The following is a 20,101-nucleotide window of genomic DNA, read 5'->3' as shown; positions in this document are numbered from 1 at the left end:
ATCTTATTTATATATATATATATATATATATATATACTTTACGTTGTATTCTTCAAAAGAGAAACTATTTGCTTTAGAATGGGAATGCTGCAAATTCCATCAGCTGTCCCCTGAATAAATGACGGATTCCATTGGTTGGAGTAAGGAGAACCGTTTTCTCTCCTGGAAAAGTGCACTAACGTGGTGCAACGTGTTGAATTTGAGCGTGTAAATGGCGTGATAATGCTGCGTGCAGAGCGCACAATGGAGTGTAGCCAGCCTTTATGCGCAGGGGTGCTTTGCTCCAATTTCATACCGAGTTAGCGCTGCTTTATGCGCCCTGAGAACCGAGCAGCGCCGTGATTTGCTCCAATTTTTCGGTGCATTACATGCAAGTTTATTGCGAATGGCCCCGTCAGATGTAGCTAAATAAGCGTTGGATGTTAACACATCTACATATGTTACACTACCTGCTGCCAGAGCGAACGGTTACGTCGCCTATGGTGGGACAACGCTGTTTTTTTTAGCAGAGGGTAGTTAAGATATACATTGCCACCGAGTGCGTGATCTTTGTACCATTAACTTTGGCAAATTGGTGGCCGAATTTCATGATAATGCAAAAATGCCAAATATATATAACTTCCTCTCTTTATTCAGATATTTCTTTTTGCAGACGCGCAGATCAGATCGCTATTCGTGTATCTATTTACTTATTCGTTTATTTATTTATCTAATAAAACTCCACTCCTTAAGCTTACAAAACCACGATTCCCTCCATCATTCTAAGCTCCCCGTCCCGTCGTTTGCTTTTCAAAGCAGAGTACAACAAAGGCTTTTTGGCCCTTGAAAGTGAGGGGAATCCTTTCAATGACCTCATTTGGAGGGGCGCGCAACTGACTGAAGAAAAGATCAATGGGCTCCCCATCTTTAAATATAAACTGCATTCTTCTCATTGCCTCCTAAAGCCCCCCTTGTCTCTCCCGCGCGCCTCTTCCCAGCCTGTGCGCCTGTGCTTGTTGCACGGCCACAAACGGCCATTGTGCGCAGTCCGGCTGCAGAAGCGAGCAGCCCTCACCGCCCTCAATAGGGAACCATTCATTCTGTCGCGTGTCGACCGGTGGAGGCAAAACATCAAATGCTAAGACCCTTTCCCTTCACTTCTCATTTTGAGTCCAGTGGAGCTGTAAATCATCAGCACGGTCCACTACCTATACAGTAGCATCAAGATCACAGATGTACAGTTACTGAGTAAAACGAAATTTCATTTTTCTACACTGTAAAAATAACCTTCTTCTCAACAATATCTGATTACAATAGCACTTCTTAATTTATGGGTGATTCTTTAAATGGATGCTCTACACATTTTGGAAAAATATTTTATATTTATAAAACAATATGACGTAATGTGCCGCCGTGCAGCCATCTGAGTCATTCCAAACTTTTTTGGAACTTTCCAAAACGTTTTTAGTTTGTCTGTATTTTCTAAAGTTCTCTACTCATGTCTTACGGCCATGTTAACTAAAAAACGCTGGCCATTCGTTTTAGGAAGTAATGTATTTAACTTTCATGTCAAATATACATATAAACATACTGATGGTGAAAATGAAAACCTGTCATTATAATCACCAGTGGTGATTACCGTCATAGCCAGCTTTGTGTCGATAATGACAGTGAATAATTATCAATTTTAGGAAAAGATCCTAGGTCATAATTTTTTTTTAACATTACTCAACAACAATTGAAATGCATAATAAATAATGTGAATATTTATTATTAATTTATTTTGTACAATATTGCCATTGCGGCAAAAACATCATCACTTTTCCAGACATAAATATATATAAAAATGTCACTCTGCTCTCATGGCTGAAATGTGCTCCACTGTCAGTCAATGTTTCCATGGTTATAACATAACAAGCGTTTCCTTTATCTTACAAAAACACACATTGTGATTTTAATGAATTAACTGAAACAGTGTATTGTACACATTCCATATTTATGGTCATTACGCAAGCACAGTCACTGCACCGCAAGTGCATTAGCGAAACTGGACCCTGTCCAGTTACCAGCACATTCTGGTTGTTCTTACAGACAACTGAACATGCTTCAAATCAAATGGGTGGAGTTAGTCATTTCTGTTTATTAGATTATGGACTATCTTTCATAAAACTGGACCCAGATAAGTTAGTTAGGACCACCACCGCGTGGGCCAATGTGCAAGACTTTCCCAAGCCCTGCTGTATTGATGGGGCAGTGTGGAAAATCGGTTGGACAGGGCCCCTGGACAGGAGGCGTTCCTCTGATTCTCCTCGCTCTGCGCGCTGAAGGCCACATCTGGGAAAATCCCCACCTCTGTTTAATACAAACCTACCAAACCTTAAACTAACCCATCATGTTTATGAATATACACTCTAATCCAAACGTAGTCCTGCTTAGAGGTTCTCATTGCGCACTTGGAGACTGCGCGCTTCGCTTTACAGCACGGAAATGCTTTACAGCATGAGTGCGCCCTGAAGACATGGGCATGATTTTCACGGTTCGCCCCGTGGCCCCGCGGCGCGAAACACACAAAGAGAAGACTGAATGGTCGGGACTGGTACAAGTTCCCCAACAGAGCGACTTGGTATTTGTAACATTATTCCCCATTTAATGGTGATTCTGTACGCTTTTCCCTGCAATTTCGCCCCACACGATGGTGCCCTGATTCACCCAGAATGCTCGCCATAATATCTGAATATGCATTCAGCTTATTGGCGCTGTATCATCATACATACTTCAAAACAAAGGTTATTAGATGGGTTTTAGACTGGACGCAATTTCTATTTATTATGTGAAGGCTCAAAAATCTCAAAAACATTCTTCACACCGGCACATCTGATTGGTATACACGGTCCTTTGAAGAACCAATGACTAAATGGTTCTTAAAGTCACCAAAAGTAGCTCTTGCATGTCATTACTTCATGTAAAAGACTTTAACGTTGGTAAAAATGATGGGATTTGTAAATATGATAACCTCGTCGTTGCATAAACTGTAGCAGAAATTGTTCTACAGATTACAAAAAAACTAAACAAAACATTTTTGCTCTATTTATTTTCATTAATGAAGTATATACATTTTCTACATCATAAACGAGAGCCATAAACATTTAGGAGGTCTTTGAGTTGTCATGTTTCTATATAGAACTGTTGCCTTTACTGAAAAAAACTTCATAAACCCCCCTTTTAAGGATGTACACACCAACACACCTACCTTATGCATTTAGACAACAAACCATAAAAATAATCGTTAATATGGGGTGGTGATCATCCAACATTCTGACCTCACTGACGCTTTTGTAGCTCTTGTTTGCACAGTAGAAAGCCTTCAGTTACTCCAACAAAGGCAAGATGATTTTTTTTTAATACCCTTGATTGAGCGATGTCATAAGAAGAAGCAATTTTGATTCCATAAAGAACCATGGAAGTGTGGGCAGTTAGACAAACAGATAGATAGATAGATAGATAGATAGATAGACAGACAGACAGACAGACAGACAGACAGACAGATAGATAGACAGACAGACAGACAGACAGACAGACAGATAGACAGACAGACAGACAGACAGACAGACAGACAGACAGATAGATAGATAGATAGATAGATAGTTTCCTACTATGAACTGATATATCACCATGATGATAAAGTTTTCATTTGTAGACCAAACAATACCCAGCAATACTGGCTAGTGGTCTCAAGCTGTATTTTGATTGGCTGTTGTAACCTACACACTTTGCGCGCCACTGGTGCCATTTTTGTTCCCTACCTGTATTCCGGCAAACCCCGCCCTCTGCGCTGCTTGTGACTATGGGCCAGCCAATCCCACCGCAGGAGGTCTGCGGTTGATGGATATTGATGGGGAAAAATGGGCGCGCGCCGCATTGAGATGTTAAGTGAGTCTCTCTGTATAAATAGGCCTGACAGCCTAAATTCCTTCACTCCAGTTCGAGAGATAAGCGAAAGCGCGTGTGTGAAGAGCACAGCCAACTACTGCAGCAAAAAAATGGTCTCGGAGAGTTTGAGAAAGACGAAAGCATCCATTCACAAAAAGGTGAGATTAGTTATTAGTTCGGAAATAGTTGTGTATTCTAACATACTGAACGTGATCATTTCATCACACATTAAAAAAAAAATCAGATCAGATAATCAGTTTCCTTTTTCTTGTCCAGGTTTCCAAACCAATGATGGAGAAAAAGAGGAGGGCACGCATCAACACCTGCTTGGAACAGTTAAAGACTCTTCTAGAAAGCCTCTACTCCAACAACGTAAGCTTCAATAGAAGGACTAGTTTTGTGTGTGTTTTGTTTGTATTGTCTTTTTATCTTATTATTTCGTGTCATTTTCTAGAACTCGTCTGCCTGACTTAAGTGTTTACCTGCTGTTTCTCACTTTCAATTTGGGAATAAACGTGGCCTGTTTTATCTTACCTTTTTATTTAGATTCGCAAGCGAAAACTTGAAAAAGCTGATATTTTGGAGCTCACAGTCAAACATCTGAAACATCTTCAAAAGTCTGAGAAAGGTTTGTATGGCTATCTCTTTCTCTTTCTCCATTTTCTTTGTTGTAAAAAAGATAAAAAAGATGAAGATAAGAAGTCTAAAGACAATATTGTAGAACCATAGAAACCCTTGAGGAACCTGTATCCATTTTCTTTTACTTTTAGACATACTGTTAATTTAGCAGGTGATCTATACATTTTATGATGAATGGATTTTCATTTCATTTTTCTTTTTGCTTTCATTCAAAACATTTCATTTCAACTTTTAAGTGCTTGTTACAACCTATTGTTTTCTGTTGAAACACTGGACGCAGAAATGTGTCAATAGGCTAACAGTGTCTAATCTAGTCTAAGGACATAATCTGATTGATTTTAGCACATTTGTTTAAAGAGGATCAGTTTGAACGAGCGTCTTATTTAATCCATTTGTTTAATCCGCAGGTTTCACTGTTAACTCTGGTACAGTCGACTATCACGCCGGCTACACGACTTGTCTCGCCAGTGTAAACCAGTATCTCCTCATGGCTGATGCGAACACGGCGTGTAGATCCACCATGCTGGCTCACCTGTCCCGCAGCCTCCTCCGCCTCGGGGCGCCGGCTCCTAGTTTCAGCACTGTGGACAGCGACTGCACCTCATCTCCGGCCTCCAAGAAGGAGCGAAGACACGACGTCGTGTCAACCCGGACTCAAATCTGTGCCAAAGACAAAAAGCCTGCCCTCGGACTCTTCGAACAACACAAGCACAGTCGTGTTGATCGCAGCTACAGCGCTCCTGCATCCTTACAACAGAACTACTGGCGACCTTGGTAGCAGGCGTTTGCAGATGTGTGTAGAGTGTATAGAAATTGTTTACTTTTATTATAGATATAACTTGCTCTTGTTGGTTGCACTAGATCCTATTTGGGATACCCTTTTGTACAAATGTCTATTTTGTTAATAAAATGAGAAAAAAGAATGGCTGGAAATCTGTCTGTCTGATCAGGTGTGTGGAAGTGAGCTGGAGGCTATTTTGAAGAAGTCTATATATAAATATGGATATGGATATGGATAAATATGGAAATCGGTAGAGTTTAGAGGACTATCAGGTTGATTTGATCTACTGATCTACAGAGAATTTATGCACACTGCCATTAAAGCAGAAAGTGGACACACTAAATATTAATAAATTGTGAAATGCAAATTAAATCTGTTAACTTGCTGTTAACTGTTGGATGCTAGGTATTGGTATGGAGCATGTATTAAGTAAATTAGTATGAAGTATTCATTAACCCCTTAACACCCCAAGGCTTATTACCTACTAAGGCTTATTTATTCAGCAACTACCAGGACCTCTGTACAAACTGGTGGGGCTATTCTGGCAGCCCATAAGCTTTTTAAGGGGTAAAGTAAATTGGTATGGAGCATGTATTAAGTAAGAAAAACAATACAAAACAGAAGCAATTTCATTGGTGCTCTCAGACTGAGGAATCCTCTGCAAATGAGTTTAAAGAAAAAAAAACTGGTGCACTATGTAGGTTTAGACCAATATACACAGATGATTATCAATAACATTTAAACCACCTGCCAATTGTACCACCAACAGCTCTGATGCATAAATGTCATGAACCCAAACAAACATAGCCAAAAGGAACTTTTTCAGAAATTTGTACACAATAGTTTTTCTGTGGGATTGGACCAGACGGGCTAGTCACTTTTGGTAGGCCATCACAATATGTCCCTTGTCAAAGTGGCTCAGAACTTTTAAGAATTTTTCCTGCTTCTAATACATTAACTTCAATAACTGATTGTTTACTTGTTGCCTAATAAGTAGATCCCACCCCTTGACTGGTGCCATTTTAACTAGATAATCAATGTTATTCACTAACGCTAACACACCCCCCCCCCCCCCCTTAAATAGAATTCAATCCTTTGATTCTATTTAAGTTCACTTTCAGGTAATTTATTTGGTCATTTTAACACAAACATCCAGGGAATAAGGTTTAAACCCAAACCCCAGAAATCGACCGAAAATGAAAAAACTTAATAAATAAAAATGAAAAATGGATTTTAATACGCTTCGCACCAAAGCCAATGGAAGTACAGAAAGGCCAGGAGTTATTTATAATCTTCAGTACCATTATTTCCTGATCATAACTCATTTTTCTTGTGATCACAAACTATTCCTTTTGTTTCCTGTGATCTCAAGATAAAAAGAATTGTTTTTTCATGATCACAAGTTATTTCTCTTGTGATCTTTAGACCAAAAAAAAATTGTGATGGCAACTGATTTTACTTGTGAACTCTAAAACATTTTCTCACAATAATGAATTTTTCTTGATGATTTTTCAGATGAATGTTCTTGAGGTTTTATCAAGACCATAATTGTTTTTTAAACTAATGTAACTTGTGATCTCATTAACCCAACGTATTATTTCGAGATCTCAAAAGTGGCCTTGAGAAAACAGCATCTGTAATTCTGACAAATCAACTTGCTTATTTTTCTTATTTTTCTTTAGACTACAAGAAAAATAATTTGTCCTCCCAAAAAACGGAACAGTAAAAACATTCATTTATACTATGAAGTTCTCAGCTGTTGGCTGTGAATGACGGCAGATGTGTGGTGGGAGAATAAGGTGGGAGAGGAAGCGCCGCGCGGAGAGGAGACTCCGCCACGCCTCGCCATCTTTATATGCAGGCTTTAGTCAGCAGCGGCGGCGTGCTGTGGACACTCAGGGGACAAAGTGGAGACTCGAATTGGTCACTCCTACACAACACGGAAAAAGGCTATGAACTGTTGTCTCCCGTTGGCTAAACCATTCCCATGCGTTTCTCCTGCATTTGTGCGGATGAACCATAAATAGTTCCCAACCTGCTTTGTTTGCGCTGCTGAGATCGTCCAGAGCCGAGGAACAGACTCCTTTCAAGGACAGCTTTAGAATAAGTAACACATGGACTTGAGTCCTGGAGTTTTTAAGAAGTTCTATGAACTCGAGAAGCTGTTGTTTAACTGTTTTTGGCTTGATTGAAGAGCAGCAGACCTTAAGATCCAAGAAAAGACGTGGTATAATGCCTGTGATTAGCATCATAGAGCGTTCACTCAAGCGCTGTGAAAAGCGGATGAGTGTTTACTGCCCAAAGTTCCAAGGTCCTACTCGGGTCTTGCGTGTAGAACCTCATAAATACACATAACCCGAGGTTTGGCAGCAACATATGCTAATATAAAGCTGATCTAATGGAAGTATAGTTGCCATGGACTCAGATATCTCCTGAACACTCCTAACATTGAAATGCCAAAAGGGCTCTTGATGAACCTCATCCCTCTGTTTATTTGAAGTATTTTAGCTAGTGCATACTGGAAATAGCTGTTAGAAGATGGGTAAATGAAGGGAGGCACATGGTCAGCAACAACACTAAAATAGCAGCATTCAAGCGATGACTGGTATCAACAGGCCCAAAGTGTGTCAAAAACATTTCCCACACCATTTCACCACCTACATCAGCCTGGACTGTTGACACAAGGCAGGTTGGGGCCATGGATTCAAGCCATTGGCACCAATTTCTGACCCCATCGACTGTGTGCCTGAATAGAAATCAAGTCCTGACTTGCTTTGGTAAGTCTGTGCCCACTGCAGCCTCAGCTTTCTGTTCTTGGCTGATAGAAGTGGAACCTGAGATGCTTTTCTGCTCAATTGTTCATAATTGTACAAAGTGGTTATCTGAGTTACTGCTTGAAGCAGTCTGACCAATCTCTGTTGATCTCGCATCCACAAGCCATTTCTGGATGTTTTTTGTTATTAATTGCACCATTAATAGTATTAACAATAAACTTAAATAAAAGTAGCAGTTAATCAAAAAGCAATAAAAAAGCAATAATCAACAGACAAAAAACTTGACAGAGAATGATCCTAAATAGATCTTGACATATGATGTATCAATAAATGATTACAAATACTTCAAATATTGAGCAAAACATCTAAAAATATAGTATTGTTGGTTATAATATTTTCATTTACTTACTTGGTAGAACATCAACAAAATGTGTGGGATGGCTAAACTTTCACCTTGTAGAGTGTAAGCATTGAAGTCAGTAAATAGGTGAAGTGTAGTTGTGGACAGCAGTTACTATACTTTGGTGTAATTTCAGTTCTACAATCTCATGCTGAAATGTTTTGTTGACTTTCTAGAAAATCCTTTATAGAGCATGGCGACTGTGGATAGCCATTTGGATGTTTCCATCTTATGCCGCCTGAGTGACTCTACATTGTGGCTTGGATGCTTCCAATGTTTCCATGGCCTGCTGCCGGAGCAACTCTACACCATAGCTTGGATGTTTCCACTGCTAAAGTAAATCTACTTGGCTATATTGTCTGGATGCTTCCCAGGCTGTGTAGTGACTGTACTTCATGGCTCTGAGGGCTCTTGGGCAGAGCATGAGCATCTGTCTGGGTCTATCTGGGTCAGCTAAGTGGCCTTATGTCTTGGTCTGAGGAGTTTTTCCACCTGCCTGCTGGAGTGTACCTGGGTTTATGAACATTAGTAAAAATTATAAAATTAAAAAAATTAGTATTATTAGCATTCTGATACTTTAAAATGACAGAAATGTTACAGTACAACACTGTATTTACAGTACTGTAGAAAATGTAGAGACATTATTACAGTATATGCAAACAATGATTGGGAGGTCAGAATAAAAGATAACAGATTTTTTTTCTACAACTTGATTTGATTTATTTGTAATAATCATTTCAGCAATCATATCTGAAATATTTTAAAAGCTTTGATCACCGCTGAAATCAGAGGTGTATCTCTCAAACCACATCTTAAATCTCTGCCCCAGAATCTCAATCATTGAGATTTTAGAGAATCTTTTCTTTTACTGATACAAATGCAAAATACAGGTCCAACAATTTCAAACAACTGGCATATCCTCTTTGTACTTCACTTTACAGGAAAGAGAAAATAATGACCATCATTTGCGCAACAAAACATCAAACACTGTTAATTCATTAACCCGAAAGACGTGTCTTTAGTCTGAGACATGATACAAAATAAACATTATATCCAACCTTAAAAGAATGTCACAGGGAACTATTAAAAAACAGCCTGTCTGCAAGTAAACATGCGAAAATAAACGGATATTCTGTGACGTCAAAAAATTGTAAAGCTTCTTCAGATCCTGGTTTGTTAGTTTTTTTTTCATAAGTGGGAGAGACTGAAATCGTAAAATCTGGAATGTCCTAATTCAACAGACTCTTAAGCTACTACAAAGTGGCCTGTTCACACCAGCTTTGAGATGTGAGCATCAAAGTGCCTTATAAAGGATGAGTGCTACATCTTATCATAGTTATTTGAGAAACAAATAAGTGTGGTGGAAAGTGATCTATCACATACCCATGCAATGTAAATACATTCATTTCGAAGACGTTCCTCGATAATGACCATGTCAAAATGCTGAACTAAAAATGAAATCTATAGGGTAACCATAAGCCACTCCCAGTAGATAAAACAAGTGGTAAATTATAGTGTAGAAAACATATGGTCTGGTCAGTAATCTAAAAACAAAAAGAAAATAAATGTTAAGATTGTTGTATGAAATCTCAAGGGCATCTGATTATTTTACAAATTGATTCATTTAAAGCTGCCAAAATATCAAGCACCAGCTTTTGAAAAGTATTTGGCTGTAATAAATGTTCTATATATATATATATATATATATAGTTAAAAAGGGTTTTTAACTAAGGGTTAATATATAGTTATGCAAAAGTATGCAAAAGTATGCATAAGTATGCAAAACTTTGGGCTCCCCTGGCAAAATTTTATATTCTAATGTTTTCTTAAAAAAATATTCTGCAAATATTAATGCATAAATATAACGTTATTTTAGTTTGGACTCGTAAGACATGAAGCTAACTGATGACACAAATCAGGGTAGTGTTATACAAAGATATCAAAACAATTCTAGCTCCAATTATCACTGTTTAAGATGTAAAATGTCATTAAGAAATGGCAGTTAAGGGGAACTGTGGAAGTCAAGGCAAGATCTTGAAGATCAAGAAAGCTTTCAGAAAGAAATGTCTTTATGCTGTCGAGAAAGGCAAAAACAAAAGCCCTATAAGACCTGCAGGATAATTCACTCAACAAAGGAGTGGGAGTGTGCTGTTCTACTGTGCAGTGTTGCTTCCAGAAACATGATCTGCGGGGTAGAATCATCAGAAGGGAACTTTACCCTTTAGCCTATTTTCAAAAGTTCATATCTAAAGTCTGTTTAAGAACATTTAGAGGCCTTCTGGAAACAAGTGCTATGGACTAATGTAATAGAATGAACTCTTTACCCACAATTATCAGGAGAAGTATTTGCCAAGAAAAGAACACCTTGCCAACTGTTAAGCATGACTCCATGGCCATATGAAGTGTTGTATTTTTTTTTTGCAGACAGGGATGACTGCAGCTCAAAGGAGGCTGCCTTCTACAACAGGTCAATGATCCAAAATGTAGCTAAAAACCCTTTTTAACTCCTTCAAGCAACTATTTTAACAGGTTTCTGTAGAAGCAGAGTGAATTTCTTTTCACTTCGAAAAACAACAAAATATGCAATTTGGCCTTGGGTTCCCAAACTTTAGCATTTAACTATCTTAAAAATGGGGTATATATCACCCTGTGAATGAAGATTTAACATTGTTACAAATATGAAACGTTACAGCCTTAAAACCTTTATTTAATGTAAAATAAAATACAATTTTATTTCTATATAGTGACACATTCGTCAGTGTTTCTCACTGTAACATAAACGTTAAGCTTGTTTTCTCAGCTGTACACGTTTTGTTACTTTTACCCTTTACCCTCATGCACAACAACAACAAGCAGCCTCGTAATAATGACGTAATGATAAGAAATAGGATAGTTAGTTGATGTGTTGACGTTAGCTTCAGCTAGTATAATTATACTTTCTTTCTAAATATGTTCTACGAATGATAGATTTTTAAACAATGTATTACTTATTACATAATCAGCTGCTTTAGAGCTTTAAAACAATATGAACTGTATAATTGTTCCAATCAAGTGGAGCGTTTTGCCCCTTATGTACTTAAACGTATGTACGTTATGCACTTTTTATGCACGTTATGGACTTGGCGATTTGGTGTGTAAATGACCAGGAAGTAGGGGTAGGGGTGTTTTACCCCAGAGTACCCTATTTAAGCTAAATACACATTTTCTCAAAATACAGATCTGATTAAAAAAGTAGTGATGCAGTGATGTTGGAATTGTAGGTGGATGGAAATATTGGTGGATTTAACCAATATTTTCCATGTACATATCTGCCAATGCCGATATCCACACATAGCGCACACAAGTGTACAAATTGAGGCTAGATCCATCTGGATTAGCATTACAGAGAAATATAACAGGTCACAAATGTATTAAAATGAATAAAACACATATTTTAGCACATTAGCCCAGCATCACCTGATAAATGTCTTAAACCTCTGCTTCTCTGGAGCTTAAAAAAAAAACATACATTTAAATATTAGGTTGAATTCCCAGTCAAATCTAATTAGGTTGGTATGATGACAAGTAAAACCACAATTATATGCCAATGCCAGCATAATTCCAATATCATTGTACAAGCCAAAGAGAAATGTTTAGAGAAATTTTCCAGACGTTCTTCAGCATTTAATGAAACCGCTGTGAAATAAAGTGTATCCCACAAATTAATGTAATCTGCAACTTTATCTGCAGTAAGTTTTTTTTCTGGAAATGTTTCAAATTGTAAGTAAAAGTGTTTTGATGAAGGACTCCGTGAAAAGAGTCATGCTTTTCAAATGCAAACCCATAATAAAAGCATATGACTACTGTACATTTATTACATTTATAATTACTTAAAAAAGCAAACGCCACTTTAGCAGAAACAACGGAAATGCTGGAAAGAGTGGAATATCAGATTAACAACTGTGTGAGCTTCTAGCTGCTAGCGTGTGTTTGTAAACAGAAGCGATGCACTGCAGAACATGAGGCCCTTTCTGCCCTCGGCTTGAACTCTCCTCGAGGCTTTTATGAAATGCAAGGACGAAACTGAACAAGAAGGCTCGGAAGCGAATAGGCTCCTGCAAAGAGATCAACTCCAAACAATGCGATACAGAGCACGATTGATTCATATTGTCACTGTCATGCACAAACCTTGCATCTCCAAAACAATGACTTTACAGGAGAAAGCTTCCTAACTTTCAATGGGAGTGTAAAAAGACCTTATTCAAAGTCATTTTGGAGCATTTCTACTGGTCTGCTCATCACTGAATTTTGATACAATGTAAAGAACAACTGCCAGATTTAAATTATGCCAGAAAGTGAAAAACTGTAAACACAGAGATACAAGATTTTTGCATGACGGCGATGATATGTGTGTAACGTTTAAGAAAATAGTTAGAAAAGAACATCCTCCTGCCTCAATCCATCGACGACTCCTCAAGACACGATAACGAAGTGCCCATGTTACAAAAACATTCCACTTGTATAGATATAACGATAATACTAATATCGATATTAAGAGATTTCTCATGACATGTAATAATAAAACTGTCGACGGCTCCTTAGGTCGTTGATCCTATGGAATCGTGAAATGTGATGTAGCCCGAGGACGTGGACGTGGAGTTTATAAAACTATTCGTGCTCCCTTTGCTCTCGCCCTTAGTCCCGTGCCGCTTGTGGTCCGCCACCCAAACGGGCGCCTCCACCTGTCCTGTTTTGCCCCTGAGTGGCGACTGTGCCCCTGTCCGTACACACTGGCCCAGCAGGACCGCTTCATGCATACGCTTAGCGTCCCTCCGGTGCTCACGGCATCCCTTGCCGTCACTGCACTGCTCACCCAAACCCTCCCTCCGGGGCGACTCATGGGCCAGTTCGGCACGTGAGCCTTTGCCATGCTCGGAGGCTCGCCGCAGAGCCTGAGGCTCACGCTCGAAGTGCGTGAGGGGGAAGTGTGGCAGGAGAATCACGTGCTGCTCGTACAATGCGTCGGGCACAAGCGAGACGGCAGAGGCGCGACGCGGGCTCCTCATGGGGCTGGCCAGCGGCGTCTCATCGATGAAGTTGACCACCTCGTCCCGGCTGAAGCACTTGAAGTCGTCCTCATAGCGATCGGCGCGAGGCAGCTGCTTGAGAGAGTGCGTGTCCTCGGACCTCTTGCGGGAACGCTGCGGGCGGCTCTCCTCGTGGTAGGACACCAGGCTGCTCCGCCGCCTCTCGTGGCGCGGTGAGCTGTACTGCGGGATCCCCACCATGTCCTCGGTGGAGCCCCAGCGGTGCAGGTACGAAGGGATCTGCCCGGTGGTCCACATGTCGGTTTCGTCGTGGGAGTATCTTCTTGTAGGGGGCACCTGGCGCAACACACACACATACACATGACATGGGCCGCATTAATCATATACATTACCATTCAACACAACTAATGTATTGTCAGTGTAAGCAAACAAGTGGGGCATGCTCTTAAACATTACTGTAGTAAGTCTAGCTACGTCTAAGGTAATGATCTGAGGCGTTCCATCAGTGCAGTACCCATGTGTCCCAGCTTGCACTTGTCAAGAATACATGCACAGTATTTTGAAACTGGTTTTAAACAATTATAGAAATGTATATGTGTGTATATTAATATAGGTTAATATGTAGGGTGATTATGGATCGGCAGTCTCTAAAACACGGTAAACTAGCAGTTATTCTTAAATCATAAAAGTGAGGAACGTAAGTCTCAAACGTTTTGGCAGTTGCTGGCAGTTTAATGGATTTTAAAGAGTCAATAATTTTTTTTAATTACTCAACAGTAAGCCATAACTACCAGTGGACTTACAAGCACTGAGTTTATAGATGTAATGATAATGATGGTAAAATACTGGTAAATCTAAGAAAATGCCTCATGGTCAAGAAGGTCATGTCAATTTTGGGCTCTCAGTGATATTTAACATTTGAACTGTTCTTTACAATGTGGCAGAATACGTGTACAATATACATCTTTAATAGAAAAAAAAACAACAATTTGGTGCTTAACTTTTAATTTTTGGGTGTTTATTAAATCATCAAAGGCCCAAACATATACATACAAGGTCAAAACTATTCATGGAACCACTGAGATTATTAAATCAGTGGTGCTGAAAGTTCCAAAATGTCTTTCAACTTGCCGAGGCCTCTTAACTTCTTGTTGGTAATCATGATTGACTACAGCTGGTAGCTTCTCTGTGCTTCCATAAAAAGAGGCTGACAGGGTACACAGCACAATGGAAATGTCTCTTGGAGCCACTTGTAAACAACTGCAGATTGTTTACCAGGATTATCAACTTAAAGACTGGAATTTTTGGCCACAATGACCAGAGGTATGCTCAGAGGAGTAAAGGAAAGGCCTGTAACCACAATAATTCAGCTGTTAAGCATGGTGGTGGTAGCATCATGCTTTGAGTCTGTTTTGCTGCTAGTGGAACTGTTACATTGTACAAAGTGCAATGCTCCACCTGGTTCTGCCAGGAAGAGTGGTCAAGCTTGTTGATGGCTACCAAAAGCATCATTTTTAAAGGACATTTAAACAAATATTAGTGTTGATGAATGGATAGAAAATATATAGATGTATGCTGCTGAAAGGCCAACATTGCAATGCTATTCATGCTCATGGTGCATGTTTACAATCTGCATGTATTCATTGAAAAGTTAAGGTGGGACAAGCAACTCCAATGGTGGGATGTCTCGTTTACAATCAAATGTGTCATATGCTGCTGTATATGGGAATAACCCTAGAAAGTGCAGAAGCATCTGACAGGTCAAAATCAATCGCTACGTTTTTATGGATATTCCCGATCGCTTAGTTTTACGGATTAATACTCACATTCCACATTGTTCTGAGAACTACACAAGAGAGACATAGTTGTTTAGTGTTGATGATAGAATCTTTCTTTTTTTTAGCGCTCTCATAAACATACAGCACAAGATTAGCACCAAGCACCCTTACTTAATGAAGGGATGAAACAGCAGCTTAAGCTCTACGCTATGCTATGTTCTTGGACGCAGGTGTTGGAGGGTGACTGGCTGGAAGTGAGTATGTGCAAACTTTGGCCAGCAGAGGGAAGCAAAGCATTACTGTATGAGCGATGGAGTACAACGGCACTGCTTTGGTCATGATGCGGGAGGTCAGATTAGATAGTGGGCAGGTCGAGTCCATCGAGCCAGTAAAATAATATATGCTGACTGTGTAACACTGTGACTAGTCTGCACTCATAAAGTTGAGGAGGTAAAGAGATGCAAATCCTGCAAATAGTGTCGCTTCTTTTTGCACGTGAGTAAGAAAAGCTTAGAGCTCCTTCTCATCTCCTCACTTGAAGAAGACGTTCGCCTGATATCCTTAAGAACATACCATGAACTGGGAGTAGACATGACTGCTATGTTTTACACCTCGACCTGGTAGGGAGATGCTGAAATGCAGAACTTTATTCTAAGAGGATGACGGAGGCCAAAGCAGACAGATGAATTTCAGCCTAAACCTTGTTAATGACCTCAGACTGGGAAATTACGATTACGAAGATACGAATGTATCAAATAATAATACTATTCTGCTGGCTCACTGCCACACTGAAGCAGTATTTATGGAGTTTATGGTAGTTTGGCAAAAACTCAAACTTGCAAAATTTTCCCTTTACCACAAACACAGCTGATCAGCCAAGGCACTTATAAAGTCCAAAATTTGCTTATGTGGTTCCTGGCAGGGTATAATGTCCTTTTATCCATTGTCCTTCTCCTGCTGTGCCAGAGAGCCTCATCTGCAAGCCCTGCTCACCCTCCTGATAAGACTGATAACCTCAGCTAGATGTCATAAAGACTTTAGTGAATAGTCCATCACCACTTCCCCCTCTACACTCTCTGAACCAAAAAGGTACCAAACTGTCACTGGGGTGGTAGCCGCAAGGGCATGTCTTCAGTACCTTTAGTAAGGGAATTGAAGTGTACTATATTGATTTAGGTGGCATCACACCATCCACTGTCTCGATTCTAGGTTTTTTATATTATATTTACCATCCTGCACCTTTACTGTATGTACCTTGGTAAATAAAATTGTACCATAACAGTAGTTTTAGTACTACATTTACATTTACATGTATAGCATTTAGCCGACGCACTTCTCCAAAGCCACTTACAAAAGTGCTTCACTGTTTATATAAAATATCCGTAGCTAGTTTGTATAGACTAGGATACAAAATATCGCTTAAGGCTTAGATACTACTAAATACAAAAGTCAGTTTGGATACCACGATACTCAGCACTACTCTTGGAAGAGATGGGTCTTAACTAAAACTACTCAATTCATCATCATTGTAGATACATCACCGATCAGCCACCATATTAAAACCACTGACAGATGAACTGAATAACATTATTATCTGGCACCTGTCAAGAGATGGGATATCTAATATATAGGCAGCAAGTCAGTTCTTGAAGTTTATGTTTAGGAACATGTGATGTGATGACAAATGGCTAGATGACTGGGTGAGAGCATCTCCAAAATGGCAGGTCTTGCAGCATGTTCAACTATGAAAAGCAGTTCAAAATATTGACCTGGTCTCCAAATTCCCCAGATTTTAATTATAACTAAACACAAGTGTGATTTGCTGAACAAACGAGTCTGATCCATGGTGGTCTCACCTCACCTTGGAACAAATGTACTTTCATTGTCTTGTGAAGTCCATGCCTCAAAGGATCAGAGGTGTTTTGGTGGCTCAAGGGGGATGTATTCAATAATAGACATAACAATGTTATGGCTGACCGGTGTACATCTGGCATAAGTCTTTGGTTAATCTGGTTAACTTTATGTGACTCTTAGTGTTTGTTGTATTATCTGATCTGGTCAAACTCCTCTGATATAGATTATATATTGAATAGCTCATCTACAGAAGCTCAAAGCGTTAAATTATGAACCTCTGTTCATTCTCAGCAGGGTTAAGGTTTAGGTTCAGGGTTGACATGAGGGTTAGGATTAAAGTTAGATTTAATAAACTATGTTATATTAGCTCTTTGGGTGAATGTTAAAGATAAGATGGGGGCCGTTTGAAGTTTCTCTTCAATTAAGCATGCTGGTGGTAGGATCATGCTCTTGGGCTGTTCTGCTGCCAATAGAACTGGTACTTTCGTCAGCATAACCTCAAACCATCAGCTAGACGGTTGAAACTTGGACACAACTGGGTATTCCAGCAGGCACACCACCACCCCAAGAACATGTTAAAGGTGGTTGTGGAATGGATAAAGGATTAAGTTAAGAATTGAAGTTAGAGGTTAGAATTAGGGTTATGTTTAATAAACTATGTTTTATTTCATCATTTAAAGTTCGGTGTGATCTAACAGCCCTTTGGATGCTAATCATGCATAAAGATCTGCTGATCATCCACAGGGGACTGATTGAGTCTTCCAGGTTCCTCTCCAGGTTTTCCTTACTGCTTGCTCATTGGAAACATGGACTTCTTTATTCAAAGCAGTTTAGTGACAGTTGTAAAAGTGTAAAAACAAATAGAACTTGATTTTAATACTCTTGTCTATAAAATGCCCAACAAATATAACTGAAATAAGCTAAATGATAAATAAGCCATTTTTAAGTCTTTTTTTTCTGGACTTTTTAACATTCTGCAAATTCTGGACTCCAAACATGCCTTAGCTGATCGACTACTTTGACTCCTTTGCTAATAGAAAATTGTGCACATTTGATCTTTTACCAACCTATCGCTTGGTAGGAGCATCAGCATTTTATTGCAAAATGCCTCTGTTACAACTTGTAGAGCTTGTAGTACCACAGTGGGACTGCGTTCGCTGGCAAATGATAGCTGGCAAATATTAAAATTCTGTATTTTTTTGCAATAAAATGAGAGATGGCACACTGGGGGAAGCTTTGGGAGTGACTGGCACAGAACCGGGGGAATGTTAGGCACTCATTCTCTACATTCAGGCCTCATCGTAAGAGATCTCTGTCAGACGGCAGACTTTAGGTATGATTTGTTTGCTGCTTAATCGAAGCCGCTATTGCCACGAGTGATCACAGTGTAATATCAATCAAGTAGAGAGAGATCGGTCATATAGAATCAAGGACTGCATGTAGAGAAACAGAGTTAGAAGTGTTGTAAAGTGTTGAAGGGTTGAAGAGAAGCATTTCACAGCTCTAGAACTGGCTTTGAGTTTGGATACAATAGGACTTTCTCACCAAAGTAAGATAAACGTCTGTTGCTAACACCACCTTCATGGTTCCTCCTAAGTGCAGCCTTTATTATTCTTGGGGGGGTGGGGGGGTGGATTTAGCCAGCGTGTGAAGGAATGTAGTACAGTGTTTAAAATTGCAGTCACGTTATGAGATTATGAACAATTACACAGAGCTCACAATGCCAAAGGCATGTGACACAGATTTGAAGCAATAATTATAGTTTAGACAGCGAGCTGATACGTAACTGAAGAATCCCCATGAAGAGTTGCACAGAAGATTCTCAACAGTGGGGTAAATGGGATCTCAGGCAATCCCTAGTGCTTGTTCACTCGCTACTGCTGTGTTTAAGACCAATACGAAGGTTTGGTGGCTGATGTGATACTAATTTTAGGGAGTTAACAATTCCGAAAAAAATTATAATGTCATTGATATCTTTGTAGACTCCAATAGCTGTATCTAAACTATATTTTACTGACTAATAAGGTTGTCAGTTCTTAGTGAGCAACAATTCTTAGGGGGCCTGGAATGGAAAACTGTATCTACCATGGTTAAATAATACAGTTAAATAATGAGAGTTCAGCACATAGAGAAAGCTGACTTTCCTATGGACCTCAAGCTCTGTTGTTTTGTCTCTTAAAGGAAAATCTAGTTGATCAAAACAGGGCTGGAAAACAGGCCAATTCCAAAATCCCTATTATTGACTCATCCTATTTACAATGGTGAAATGGTAAAATGCAACAGCAGCTTCTGGTGAATATGATGTTGTTGATACTAGAGATCAGCACATCACCACCAGATGCTGCTAGAACATCACAGCTTCCCCTGTACCAGTGTCTGCAGCAGAGGATCTCAAACACTATGTGGCAGGACTAGGGCTTAATTATAGTGTTTTTGTTACAGTAACAATGTAAAAAAAACAAAAAAAAACTACGCTATAATATGTGGAGCTGTCGCTGGTGCCATAAACCAGCCAATAAAAACAGGGCTTATTGGGTATTGTTTTATTTTTTATTCATTTTTAGGCAAAATAACAAGGTTGTAACTTCACATCTGAGCAATGTCCATTACAAACCAATACTTACTATTTATGTGTGAGGTCAATGGATAAATAATTATATACCTTTAAACCCAAACATCAAAAAATTCCAGCTATCCAGTTTTCTTTTCTTTTCATTATCCTCTTTTTTTCTAGTACTGATAGTATTTTCTAGTATTAGCTGAACAGTGGGTGGCTCTTAATGGGCTTCCAAGTGGTGGACCTGTTTCCTATAATCAGCAGGTCACTAGTTTGAATTGTGACAGGTGCCATTCTTCAAAAAACGCTAATTATCGGTGATTGCATCAATAAGGACGCAAACTGTTGTTAATATTGGCCAATATTACCAGCAAACCTTCAT

General features: G+C 39.3%; 2 protein-coding genes across 5 annotated transcripts in view; one reads left to right on the top strand and one right to left on the bottom strand.

Annotated features, from left to right (window-relative positions):
- The first annotated feature begins 4,019 nt into the window (after positions 1-4,019).
- On the top strand, positions 4,020-5,326 carry her3 (hairy-related 3). The gene is made up of 4 exons (XM_072682613.1): positions 4,020-4,067; positions 4,186-4,281; positions 4,456-4,537; positions 4,956-5,326. Exons 1-4 carry the CDS (start codon positions 4,020-4,022, stop codon positions 5,324-5,326), a joined length of 597 nt encoding a protein of 198 aa, XP_072538714.1.
- A 3,913-nt stretch (positions 5,327-9,239) lies between these two features.
- Positions 9,240-20,101, bottom strand: part of gpr153 (G protein-coupled receptor 153) — a 53,394-nt gene continuing 42,532 nt past the window's right edge. For 2 of the 4 annotated variants that reach the window (XM_072682251.1, XM_072682252.1), the window contains 2 exons: positions 15,357-15,376; positions 9,241-13,866 (listed from right to left, as the gene is read on the bottom strand). In XM_072682251.1, coding sequence (XP_072538352.1) covers positions 13,081-13,866; positions 15,357-15,376 — 806 coding nt within the window. In that variant the 3' untranslated portion in view covers positions 9,241-13,080. Of the gene's footprint in view, positions 13,867-15,356; positions 15,377-20,101 lie in introns of all 4 variants that reach the window. The other 2 variants (XM_072682253.1, XM_072682249.1) reach the window with 2 other exon arrangements.

This window comes from Salminus brasiliensis, chromosome 6, assembly GCF_030463535.1.
Source record: "Salminus brasiliensis chromosome 6, fSalBra1.hap2, whole genome shotgun sequence".
Classification (NCBI taxonomy): Eukaryota; Metazoa; Chordata; class Actinopteri; order Characiformes; family Bryconidae; genus Salminus; species Salminus brasiliensis.
This window is presented reverse-complemented; position numbering and strand designations above follow the sequence as displayed.

Coding starts and splice junctions, on each gene's coding strand:
- her3 (XM_072682613.1), top strand. CDS start 4,020: ATGGTCTCGGAGAGTTTGAGAAAGACGAAAGCATCCATTCACAAAAAG. Junction 4,068..4,185: donor AAGCATCCATTCACAAAAAG/GTGAGATTAGTT, acceptor TTTCTTGTCCAG/GTTTCCAAACCAATGATGGA. Junction 4,282..4,455: donor AAAGCCTCTACTCCAACAAC/GTAAGCTTCAAT, acceptor CTTTTTATTTAG/ATTCGCAAGCGAAAACTTGA.